The sequence below is a fragment of the Sceloporus occidentalis genome, unplaced genomic scaffold, assembly GCF_023333645.1.
Source record: "Sceloporus occidentalis isolate IW3139 unplaced genomic scaffold, rSceOcc1.0.p SCAF_4, whole genome shotgun sequence".
Lineage (NCBI taxonomy): Eukaryota > Metazoa > Chordata > Lepidosauria > Squamata > Phrynosomatidae > Sceloporus > Sceloporus occidentalis.
This window is the reverse complement of record NW_028316984.1, coordinates 123729509-123742793: the sequence shown is the minus strand read 5'-3', so window position 1 is coordinate 123742793 and position 13285 is coordinate 123729509. Positions and strand designations below refer to the sequence as shown.

The window sequence follows — 13285 nt, the reverse complement described above, 5'->3', positions numbered from 1 at the left end:
GCACCTTCCCTTATATGGGTTCAACCCTGCCCTCCTTTCCCTGGGTTTGTCACTTCTCCCCAACCTGACTCCTCCCCCACCTCCCCTGGTGGCACCTCTCCCTCCTCTGGACTCTCCTTCCCATCAGCCCCTTCAGGTCCTTCCGTGTCTCCTGCCTGCTCACCCCGACAGAGGCTCACCTCCCTACACCATTATATACAGAGCTATGAGGAAAGCACTCCACACATTCCTTGGAATGGTCATAGTCAGGTATGTTGTCTGTTTACTTGCCCAAAATATTTCAGCACATATTGGATCTATCCAGGTTTTATCCTTTGGGGAAACAAAATGTAAGGCTCCAGTTTGCATCAAGAGTATAGTTGTTTCAGTACTGAATATGACTCAGGAGACCAGGGTTCAATTATACACTCAGCTATGGAAGCCCACTGGGTGATCTTCAGCAAATCACACTTTCCCAGCCTCTGAAGAAGGCAAAAGGGAACCCCTTCTGAACAAATCTTTCCAAGAAAATACTGAGATAGGTTAGCCTTAGAGTTCCCATGGGTCAGAAATAACTTGAAGGCAGACAATAACAACAATTAAAATATTAAATGCAGAGATACAGTGAGGTCCCACAGGAAGACAGAATGGAGGAGAACAGTCAGACCTTCACTTAAAAATCAATTGCAGTGCATACCAGAAACCTGTACAATTTTTTAAAATAAAAATCCACCTTGCAAGAAAACAGTATCAAAGTTGGTGTCAGGCAAGCTTTTCTTATAACAATTTCCATATGGAGGATGCTTAACAGAAAAATCTCCTTCTCTCATGTTCAAATCCAATGTGGACTTCTGATGAAGTACAGAGGGTTGGCAGATGTCATGACATAAAATAAGCTGGAACTCAGAATTTTAGGCAGGCAGACAGAAAACATCTCTGTACAGGGGAAACTGCCTATGGCTCAACAGTGATCAGAGAGCCAGCAAAATCAAAAGATTATATCCATGGTGTTTATTTATATAAAATCATGAGTGAATACAGGAGTATATTCATATTTTAAATACATGTTTATATTGGAGCAAAAATGAGCAAAGACTTGTAGTCCGAAGGATGATGTTAAACTGCTGTTTGTGGTGGTTTGTTGTTTCACGGAAATGTCATTTTAAAATATGTCACTTAACTGAGAAGCCCTACCTCAGAGCCATAATTCACCAGCAGAAACAAGTTGCAGGCTGGGCAGGTTTGCTATTGTGTTATCTGATCCTTCCCAGTGAAAGGTTTGGGTGAAAATCCCTTTCCCCTGAAGCACTTCCTCTGGCAAGCTTCAGTGATGACATTGCTTCTGTAGAAAAGGTCAGGCCAAAGAAGGGTATCTTGACGCAGCATAAAAAGGATAACAGGCAGCAGAATAAGTGAGAGGAACCTTGAAAAAGTACTTGTTTTGGATTAAATGGAAAGAGGAAGGAATTGAAGGAGTCCAGTGGCATGTTTAAATTAACTTGTTTATTTTGGATCACAAGCCATGCTGGCTGGGGGATCCTGGAAAGGTTGTAGTCCCCAGAAAGAATTAAAAAAACAGTTTTGCAAAGTTCTGGCAAATCTTCTCATAAGTAAACGTGAAAGATTTCAAGCCGATTCACATAACAGGAGTTTATCACACAGGAGTAATTTCTCTTAATTTCGAATGAAAAGAAAGTGGGGCCAGAATGCATTCATGTGAATTCACTAGTTCAGCAAATTTATGTGAATTCGAATTGCATTCGAACTGACTTCCCATTGCCCGAAAATAGCTTGCCATTGCCTGAAATTGCATGTGACAACCTCTCACGCAATAATGTGAAACCCCATGATTGTGTTCGGACTGACTTCCCATTGCCCGAAATTGCGTGTGGTAGTCTATCATGCCATAACATTAAACCCCATGATTGTGTTCAGATTGCCATTGGGTTATACCTCCAATTTCCCTTGTCTGATAAACTCCACAGCCTTCCTCATTTGAGACTTATTTAAATCTATTTTCACTTTATTATTTAAATAACCAGACAACAATAATAAACTATATAGCATTACAGGATATGTGTTCAGGGTACAATTATATAATGCTTTTCTCTCCCCCCCCCCCCACCATTTGCATTAAAGAGCCATTTTATACCAAATTTCATGAAAAAAATCTACATGGAGAGTCCTGTTGTTTGATAATTTTATACCTGACATGGCCCTAAATGGAGTGAGAAGAGAATAGCTAGGTAACAAAAGAACATCCCTTTTTGATCCAGACACCTTACATCATTTAAACAGTTTCACCAATGCCCTCCAGCATTTAACAGGTGAAAACTGGGTTATGTATGGCCAAGCAACATCAGAGTCTGGTCAAGACAGCAAAAAGTATTAATGAGGAAGGACACACAGCTTCAGCAGTTTGCTTTTCCTAAATACCTGAAAAGCACCATATTCTGCCTGACCTTAAAAGCCAAGATGGTCAGACCTGGTTAGTACTTGGATGGGTGATGGCCAATGTATCCAGGTGCTATAGGCTATTTTCAGAAGAAAGAACTGACAAGACCACATCAGAGGATTTCTGGCCTAAGAAAACCCAGTGAAATTCATGAAGTCACAATAAATCAACAGGCAACTTGAAGGCAGTTGGACATATATAAGGAAGGGGGCAAGATTCTTCCCCCTCTTCTTCCCCCACTGAGTTAAGTGAGGGAAAACTACTTCTCAGTTCATAGCAACTGAAGTAAGCTTTAGGACAAAGGAGGAAAGTGGGAGGAGGAGAGAGAAACGTGGACATTTTAAAAGCAGCTGAAAAAGTGAGATGACAGAGGATTAATCAGAACTGTTCCTGCAAACTTGAAACACTTGATGGCTCTGTCATCATGCATCTAAAAAGGACAATTATTATTATTATGTGGGCAAAATGAGAAAACATTGAAATAATCAGGTTTCTGGTGATAAAAGCACATGTGAAATGTAAGTTCACAAGTAGTAACTGCAATCTGTTAAAATGGTCCGACCTAGTTTGTATCTCACACTATCACTATCCCCAAAGATTGAATGAATTGTGTCTTAACATTATAATTTTTTTTTGTTTTTTATTGAATTTTAAAGTAACATAAAAAAACAAAAGTGTATTATATATTCAAACATTATTTGTACTGTTATCTATACTATTTGTAATCTATACATAATTGTACTAGCTTCCCATTTTACTCTTATTTGAAGCTAGTCCTGCTAGGTATTCCATTAATTTCAATACTTTGTGTATCTGCATATGTAACCATGTTCATTACAATATATTTGTAAATTAAGATTAATTCTACCTATCCAATTTCCCATAATTTTGAAGCTTCTTCCCATTTCCCCTCATATTGTTGGTTAGTTTTCCCATTAACATACATGGTCAAATTGTCCATAACTGCTAATTCACTTAGTTTCACTATCCATTCATCTCTTGTCGTTATCATGTCAGTCCTCCAATGTCTTGCATATACAATTCGAGCGGCTGTGATCATGTATAGGAGCACACTTATTTCCTCATTGTTCAGTTTATCTTCAATGACATCTGTTATGTTTAATAATAGTATGTTTATGTTTATTAAACAACATTCTTATTGTGACATCTTTTTTTAAAGATTTGGAAGAAAATCTTTAAAATATATTTTATTTTTGTGATTAAAATAGCCATATATATATATATATATATATATATGTATGCAGCTTGGACTGAGGCAGATAAAATCTGGAATGAAGTGAGAGTTTTGTGATTTTTCTAAGTGATGAAACATTTTTTTTAAAAGGTATTCTTCATTATACAGTTGGAACCTGAAAAAGCATGATGCCAGTTTCTAAGGGTACAACCATCAACCATATTATTATACTGCACAGACCATTCAAAAGTACTGTAGCTCTGGGTTGCAAAACTATCAGGAAAATAATATAAAATAAACATAGGCATTTATGCCTTCAGAGGCAGGATGAGAAGGATAAAGACAGAGATTTTCTCAAGGCACTCTCCCTAAAAAATTCACATCTCTACCATTCCCAAGTGAACAAAAAGTGGCATTTATATAACATTGCTGTTTGTCCATTGCTGGAATTAATCCACTGTAATTAGTGGAAGCCAAGTACTGTAACTTTTCAAAGGGGAGAGTGACAAGCATAGCAAATGTCAAACAAGGATCTCCACCATAGAGATGCAATGCCCTTAGAAACAGGAAAGTAGAACAGTCTTATACAAACAAGTCAGATTCTTTGTTTCAGCTTTTTCCATATGGCATAATTTCAGTGCATAGTGCAGCACTTGTAAAAAGGAAAGTAACACTATTTCACTTCCAAGGGGCAAACAAAAGACAGTTGTATTATGGTGACATGGGTGGAATTCTAGACAAACATGAAGACAGAGACCATCAGAAGCAATGTAGTATCCTAGGAAATAAAGGTTATTTCATCCCAATCAAACGTGGTTTAGTAGTATGTGGAATCTAAGGGATCAAACTGAGTTTGGGGACACCCCTATGGACTTTACAGTAATGTACAATGCCCAATGCATTCCTCCTTGTAAAGGCAGATATAGAGATTGTGTCCGATCCTCCACATAAGCACCCATTACATAGTGCTTGGAATAGATTTTCAAAGTAAGTGTATAAAAACAGCTCTACCTGCTACCATTGAGAAAACCCAATGTCAGGTACTGGAAGTCCACCCTTGTTAGCTGATCATATAACACAAACAGCTTCCCTTGAGAGACCTCCCCACCTGGGGAGAGTGATAATTTCATCCTTCCACACTATAATTTCATAATGATTTCCCATTACTTCAAAACTTCACTTTTATTTTATTTTATTTTTGTTGGTTTCTTTTACAGAGATCGAATGAGAACATCTGTTAATGTAGTGGGAGATTCCTTTGGAGCTGGCATTGTGTATCACCTTTCCAAGGCAGAGCTGGAAAACATTGATGCCCATCACAAAGGACATGAAGATATTGAAATGACCAAGACTCAGTCAATTTATGATGACCTGAAAAACCACAGGGAGAACAACTCAAACCAGTGTGTTTATACAGCTCACAACTCTGTCATAATAGATGAGTGCAAGGTACCTTTCACATTTATGGATATTGAGACTTGCATCTAGCCACATACTTCACCTTCCTTTGTTTTTCTTTTTAACTCGCATGTGTTTTTTTTTAAATGGCTAATAATAAGGTGATAATACTGAATGTTAATCAATTTAAAGATGTGGGTTCATACTTTATTTGCTTTTCTTTTTGGAAAATTGTTTAAACCGCAACTGCATGCAATGTTTACCTACAACATTGTGTTTCACAATGTGTTATGGAAGGCAATATGAAGCAGGAAAAATGTGGTATGATATCCAATCTACTTTCCTGTAACAGAGAGGCTGTGTTGTGAATGAAGTGGGCCCATTATTAAATAGGAAAGCAAAATTTATGGCTAAAGGAATAACTATGATTACCTCCAAATGCTTCTCCAAAACCCAGTCTCAAAGAGAAGCTGTTTTTCCTCCAACCCACTAAAGGGAGGGGGGGAAATCCAGAAGTGTTTGTGTGATCATTTAAAAGACAAGATACTTAGCAACTCAAAAACAATAATGCCACAATACACACAGAATTATTATTTTTTTGTACAAGTCCTTTCTACCCCCATTCATATGCAGGACAATTTCTTAGTCGATTCAAGGAATCTATTTTCCTGAAATATATACATTTATACACACATACATGTATATTAAGTCAAAAATTACTTGAAGACACACAACAACAACACAACAAATATATGCGTATATAGACTGAAATATTGTGTTCACACTTACTTCAACAAAACTTAGTCCTATTGAAGTCAGTGAAAAATACTTCCAAAGTAGATATGGTTAGTATTCAGCTAGAAGAAACTATGGGAGAAAATAACAGAGCATTTCCTATGTTCTGGGTGAGGAAAGAAATGCAAGTGAAATAAAAAATTCTCTTTAATTTCCCTTGCCCCCAGGTGAGTCTCTAGTAAAATGAAAATCCAGGTATCCCCTACCCTTTCCCAGAGGAATGCTTTCCATGATACACTGTACAAACATAGCTGTTGTTCTTCCTCAACATTTGGGAATTCTTGCACTCACCCAGCATGCCTGTCTTTTCTTTTCATTGTCATTTGGAGACATTAATGCTATGCCAGTTTTATCGTTTCTAAATTCTGCCTAATCCAGTATGAAAATAATCATTTGGGTTAAGAAAGGGCTATAACAAGAATTAATCTCATCAAGAATGCAATGAAGTGAAACTCTATGGAATGGATGAGAAAGAAACTATCTTGGATACTCTGGATTTATGATTTGGCTGGTTAACTATGGCTGTGTTTGGACATCACAAACCAGACTGTGCCCTCTTTACCTCCTTTTCTCTGGGCATTTGTGAGGAGTTCACCATTTGTTTCCATTAAAAAAAACAACATGGATTACTATTTTGTCTGAACTCAACAAACTTTCAGGGCTGGCCCTACTATTAGGGTGAACTGACATCAGGCACAAAGTGCCTGGAAGTTAGCTAGATATCTGTGGCTGCTGTTCTCTATAGGTGACCCAGCCAAAACCCAAAGAAGGGTTTTGCAGACCCAGGCAGTTCCATGGAGAGCACTGCAGGCTGCTGTTCTCAAAGAATCCACATGCCATTTGCAAGACAAAAGGAGGAAGGATACTGGCATGTCTCAGCCTGCCTTTTGTAATGGGATAATTTCAACAGCGACCACAAACCATGAGTTATGACACTAGCTTGTTTCAACAAATGGTAGTTCAGCTTAACCACATTTGATTAGGCTGAGTCTGAATGAAAAATTCCTTGAATTGATATTTTGTTTAGGTAGATCTGCCAGGGTAAATTTACTCAACATGCTATTGTTAAAAGGACTGACTCAGCCAGCTCTGGTTTTGATGTTTGAGCTGCATAGTCCTGAAGCTCTCCTTTGTGATTCTACTTTGGGTTGAGTCTCCTTTATCTGGAATTCAAAAATCCAAAATATTCCAAAGTCTAGAATCTATGAGTGACACATCTGCATGCTAATGGTTCAGTGTACACAAACTTTGTTTTATGCACAAAATTATTAAAAAATATATTGTGTATTAAATGACTTTCAGGCTATGTGAATAAGGTGTATATGAAACATAAATGAATGTCATGTTTATATTTGGTTCCTATTACCAACGTATTTCATTAAGTATACACAAATAATCCAGAATCCACAAAGCTCAGAAATCCCAAACACTTCTGGTTTCAAGGATTTTGGATAAGGGAGACTCAACTTGTATTTATAAATCTTAGTGGGGAGAAATGGGAGAATTACTACTGATGGCTCTACCCCATGTTAGTTTTCTAAAATCACTCACATGGGATTATGCCTGTAGCTGAAAACATTTATTGCAATCAAAATATTTAAATACATGAACCAGTTTCAAAGGCAGACATTGGAGATTACCGTACTAGGGTAAAAGCGTTCCCCAATGCGTTCTCACGGGCGCGAGCCTGGAACGTGACGAGAACCAGAATGCTAGTTTACGGTTCCCAGAAATAGCGTCCCTGGAACACACTGGGAACACATTTGGAACGCCCGGCAGCGACGGCGGCGTTCCGCCCTGCGGTAAACTAGCGTTCTGGTTCTCATCACACTCCAGGCTCGCGCCCGTGAGAACGCACTGGGGAACGCTTTTACCTTAGTGCAGTAATCTCCAATATTACTGGAACACTGGCCAGGCTGTTAGTTTAAAGAAGAAATAAATATGTTAATGCATGAGGCAGACATGTATTAAATATTAACCAAATCACATGAATTCCATTATTTAAAGTTAATGTCTGTGATGCCATGAAATTTATTCACCTTTAAGTCTAAGAGGTTTAATAAAAGAGTTAAGCATTCTCAAACATTCTCAGTGAAACTGAAAGAATTTAAAATTGATTGCATTTGACTGGATCACCTGCAATAAGTTTAAGAAACCGGAAATAACACTGAGAGCAAATAAATTAACTTCAAAACAGAAATTATTGCAATTCTGTTCAGTGTTTTTTCCTGTTGTTTGTCCCACTTAGCAAGACAATCTCATGATATTTCTACTTCTTTGTTTTCTAAATGGCTTCCTAATTTGCACAGCTAATGTTAGTTTATTAGCAAGCTATGTTGATTGTCATTGCATGGATTTCCCCCCTGTATTCTTTATTACCATTTTTCACATAACATGGTTTGTAAACTAATCTATAATGTCAGCTTCAAATATGTGTATATTGTATTCTTTATAATGCATCTCTCTCCCTTTTAATTATCTAAGAAAAAGGCTGGCTTTGTTTCAAACATGGATGCATTTTTCATGTTTTCATGTCTCAATGCTTCCATGCATCCAGTTTGTTCATCATGTGGAATATCAGTCCTGTCTTTAAGTTTTTATGTGAAGCTGAGGACAGTAACATGGAAGGTAAGCTAGGAAATAATGGGATTCCATTTAGAATTAGATGAAAGGTTCCTTTACTATGTAAAGGTCCAGTTCATTTCTGTCCAGTCAAACAGATACATTAGCCACTTTTGGCTTTTCCAGCCATGCATAGCTCATCTCCACTTTAAAAAGATCATGCATGGATTGGTTTCCTTTTTTAAAAATTGACTGCTGAGATGTTGCTTACTAGCCAGTATTTCCCATGGAATGATTGGCCATTCTTGGTCACTCACAATTTTAATCAAGCTAATATTGAAGAGTAGCTTTTAACTTATGTGTATGTTAACTGCAGTCTTGTTTGGAAGTGTTTGACTTGGCTGTAACTGCACCTTTAACAGACCTTGGGAAAATTACTTTTTTGGACCAAAATCCCCAAATCCCAAAGCCAAAGGCCATGAAGCCTACAGAATTATGGAAACTGTAGTCCAAAAAGTAACTTTTTCAAGCTCTAACCTCTAATATATATAATGAGAGTTGTGAATGATAGTGTTTTTCAACATTTCCTTGTCAAGAACCAATTCTGCCAATTTTTGAGTTATTAAAATCCAGATGTTTTGCAGTACATACATAAGCAAGTGTGTAGATTCTCATATATGTGTAACCATGTATGATTACATTCGGTCTATAGACTAAATTCTATTCTCCATTCTGCTATGAGAAGAGTATATCCTTTTAAATTTGAGTTCTTCCAACAGACAGAAAAATTTAAAGGGCAGAACTGATTCAAAACAAAAATATTTTAAAATTCACATGTATGTATGATTTCACACAAGGGTTTAATGTAAATCTTGTAAATACTGAGCTTTGTTGTCTCTCTTGATTTCTCTTGAAAAAGTGCCTTGATGTTTTAAGTTAGGTGTTGGTGATAATTATTTACAGGTAACCTTGGCAACTAATGGCAAATCTGCAGACTTCAATGCTACTGAAGAAGAACCTTGGAAACATGAGAAATAAAGGAAGAACAATCCAGGTCCATCTTTAATAAGCCTCAAACATTTTCTTATGGTAAAAGCTGGTCTCACGATTCAAGTCAATTTTCCAGAGTTTTCATTTAGGATAAAACCATTTGCTTATTTAATGCTGTTAACTGCCACTTAGAAACAGTCTCATAAAGTCAGTGTTCTTTTAGCGTCTTAGACAAATATTTCATAATCCTCTGTCTCGCTTGTGTTACCCTGTGAGTGGATGTGACTGGAAAATTCAAGAGTCATATTTTGTTGGGCTTCCTCTTTTCACTCCAGACATAGAGAATGTAGATTCTCCAAAAGAGAGGGTTCAAAATGCCACAGTATTGATGCCTAGCTTCAGGGACTCCAGCTAAGTAATAAGCATTAAGTATCATGTAAACCATGCAGTATTTGCATTGCCTCTTCTCCTGCTGAATGTGTCAACCAGCATTTGGGTGCATTTTAAAAACAGTTAGCACTACAGACAATAATATATTTTCACTGTAAATGTTTTACATGCGCTTTATTAATCTTTGGCATATGCACTTCTTACTTCCCTGTTCTTCAAGCTATCTTCAGCCTGATGGTCTCACATTCTGATGTGAAATGTATTGACTTCATTCATTCCACTTTTAGATACACACACAGATAGATTTTTACTGTAACACCTCCTGGTTCCACTCCAGTTCTATGACCCATAGATGTTTTTAAATGTGATGGTATGGAAGTATTTTTAAATGTAAAGGTATGAAAAAATAATTGCCATTTTGGAAAGTCTACTTGTTACAACATCACTTTTCTAAATGAATGAACATTTCCTTGGACAGCATGCTTAACCTGTTAAAATGTATTGTGTCCATAGCTCTCAGCTCTGATGATTGTTATGGAATGTCATGAGAACCTGGGATTGTGGAGTTATACAAATGCCATGTGATTGTGAGAGATAATCCATTAAAGGAAGCATGCTGTTCATATGAGTAGCACAATTCTGGTTATAGCGGTTGGCACAATTCCAATTTTATATAGAAGTTAAAACTGGGCATGCATTTTTCTACATTCAACAGCATCAGATCCTAGAGAAACAGTATTGTTACCAATATTATTGATACTCTTGCACAGCTAGCACAGCAAAACAACCCTCAACTCTCAGCATATATCAAAACGTTTGTTGAAACTTGGGGTGGGAGGAATAAGGTGCTATATTTAAGGGATGTTTGCCAGGAAAATGTGATCTTTCCTCTTCTAATAAGAAACTTGTATGTTTAACAAATTTAATAATATTTAACATCTAACAGATAATTTATTTTCATACTTTCATTAATACTGGAAATGAAAGACTGAAGCATAACACAGCAAGTCTGTCAAAGGCCATATTATGCTTTGGTTTAAAGAAAAGACTTTGAGCCAGTAACATGCATTTAGAATTGTAAAATATTTCCTTTTTATTAACTGCTGTTCTATCCATACTGGAATAATTTGTAGAAAACCCATCACAAAGGGTATCTGTAAATTAGAGCAGGGATGATTTACTTCTTATTGCTGTTAAGTCTAGCCTGCAAAATAACAGAAAGTATTATTTTTCGCTTTGCTGTTGAGATGGAATACACAAAGCCATGCTTCTCCCTTTATGTTTGCAGCTAACATGGCAAGTCTGTGGTGAGACTAGGCATTTTGGATATGTCTCCTGTTTCTATATACTCCATTAATTTCCTTGAGCTCTTGATAGGAATACGCAAGAATTTCATTTCCACTAGGTTTGGGTCGAAAACAAATTTGGGGTTTAAAAAATGAGAACAGAGGAGATAGATTTGTCTTTCTAGGCAGAAAGATTTGAGTGCTTACCTCTTCAAAGTCTGCGCTTTGAATACCCCTATATTTCATCACATTAGTGCTGAATGAAGGTTGCCACATTTTTCCAAGAAGTTTCTGAAAGACCAATAGGCACAACATGTCCCTTTGTATGATAGAAACCTGATGAATTTGGTGCTGTAAATGAGGGATAGTTTTTGGTTCACTTTTTTTTTATGGATTTCCTAAAATTCATAAACATAATAGAAGAGAGAAAACTAGAAATATGAATATGTGAGAAACTGAAACTGAGAGAGAGGAGGTGTATATGAAAGGTATGCTCAGACACCTCATTTCAAGAGTACCCCAACAATCTGCTCCTATGTACGCATGAAGGACTAGTCTACATGTTTAAAATACTCCTCATCCCAATCAAATAGAATGTGATCAAGCAACATATAATTCATGGGAATTCAGGCTTTTTTCACCCCCCACCAATCTTTAAAATCTGCACAGAAAGTGTTTGCAGTTTTTACTAGCATATCCAATGAAATCATCATTATTACATTTGTGGCTGTCTGCCTGCTTTGCATGCATTTGGATTGTTGTGCATTTTCAGCAGAGGGAGAGTGAAGAGAAGTGAACAGATTTGAATTTGCACAGAAAGTGAAGGCAATTAACTCTCAATGCAAATGTGCAAAAATGCACACCAATTTACGTAGTACACTTACTTGTAGACTAGTCCTAAGAAGAAAGAGAAAAACAAAGCTCTGTTGCTTCCTATTGTTTCCTATAAGGCATTTCCTTAAGGGAAAGGAAAGTACCTTTACATGCTTTTTGTGGATGACCAACATTATGTTTGAATTCAACCATCTACCTCTACTTGGCACCCATTCATGTTAACTTACCATAAACAAGAAACCATGGTGACTGCATAATATTTGCTGCCCATAATTTTATACTTACCTGTCTTTCAAATTAACAAAGAAAGCTGAGAAATGCAAGCTGCTGAGCTGTCAACCTAACTACCATGCTCTGTGTTAGCATTTTGAGAAGCATTGATTTAAAATGACCCTCTGTTTATTCCAAATGATTCTTCTATTTGGAAAATCAATTGTCTCACTGAACCAGGGAGGCATTTTATATACATAAATGTAGAATTAGACTCCGTGAATCAGTACGCACAGAGTGAACACCCTTTGCAGGATATATTGGAGAACATCATTTATGTTCCATATCTCAGGGAATTTCAATCTAAGGATATTCCTTTTCCTAAAATATAAAAACAGGGAGAGGAGAGCACCAATTCTGCTGCAGGCTTGCACATATTTGCTAGATACTTTCTTCTACTATATAACTCTGTTGTGATGGCTGGTCAGCTTGACCATACTAAACTCTTTCCATTGGGGGAAACTGAAGATCCTTAGCTATCATCTCATAATTTGCTTATCTGAGTTGCTGAACTATAATAATATAACACAATGCAATATAGTGGAGTTGGTACATTTACCATTTGACTGAACAGCACTTTTCATGTGAAGCTGCTTGCCACTCATACTAGTTATGAAGTGCATGCTGAACCTTTTCCTACTAGCCTGAGATGTCCCACCACTCCATATTTAATATCTCTTTTATTAGGCTGCAGTATTTACAAAGAAGTACATCAAGTTAACAGTAATGATCTCCACAACCTATTTTCCCACATGTCATTTTTGCTTCCTGCCTGCACAGCCTAGATAACTATCCAGAGAATCAAATTAACAGGGGGGAAATTCATATGTAGGAGATTATATTGAAGACAGTAAAAATTTAGTATTAGCTCAAGCTTTGTTCCTGTAAGAGGATGTGCTAGTTCTAGTGCTTTCTGCAATGCATTCATACACTTTTATTTCTGTCTCATTCACTTGCTTGCAGCTAAATGCTGTAAAAGGTAAGTGAAAAGATGCTTCCAATGAATACCACCTTCTTGACTACTGTATCAATGCACCAATGTGTTAGACAAGAGTGTCCTTATCCAGGTCCAGTTTGTTAGTCATAGCAATGAAAAGTTCCTTGCTGTTACTTCTTTTTAAATTCTTCATT

General features: G+C 36.9%; 1 protein-coding gene across 1 annotated transcript in view; it reads left to right on the top strand.

Annotated features, from left to right (window-relative positions):
- Positions 1-9663, top strand: part of LOC149314586 (excitatory amino acid transporter 2) — a 119697-nt gene extending 110034 nt beyond the window's left edge. Inside the window, exons 10-11 of the mRNA XM_089521433.1 lie at positions 4847-5078; positions 9348-9663. Of these exons, the coding sequence (XP_089377559.1) occupies positions 4847-5078; positions 9348-9422 (307 nt within the window). The 3' untranslated portion in view covers positions 9423-9663. The remainder of the gene's footprint in view (positions 1-4846; positions 5079-9347) is intronic.
- The last annotated feature ends 3622 nt before the right edge of the window (positions 9664-13285 follow it).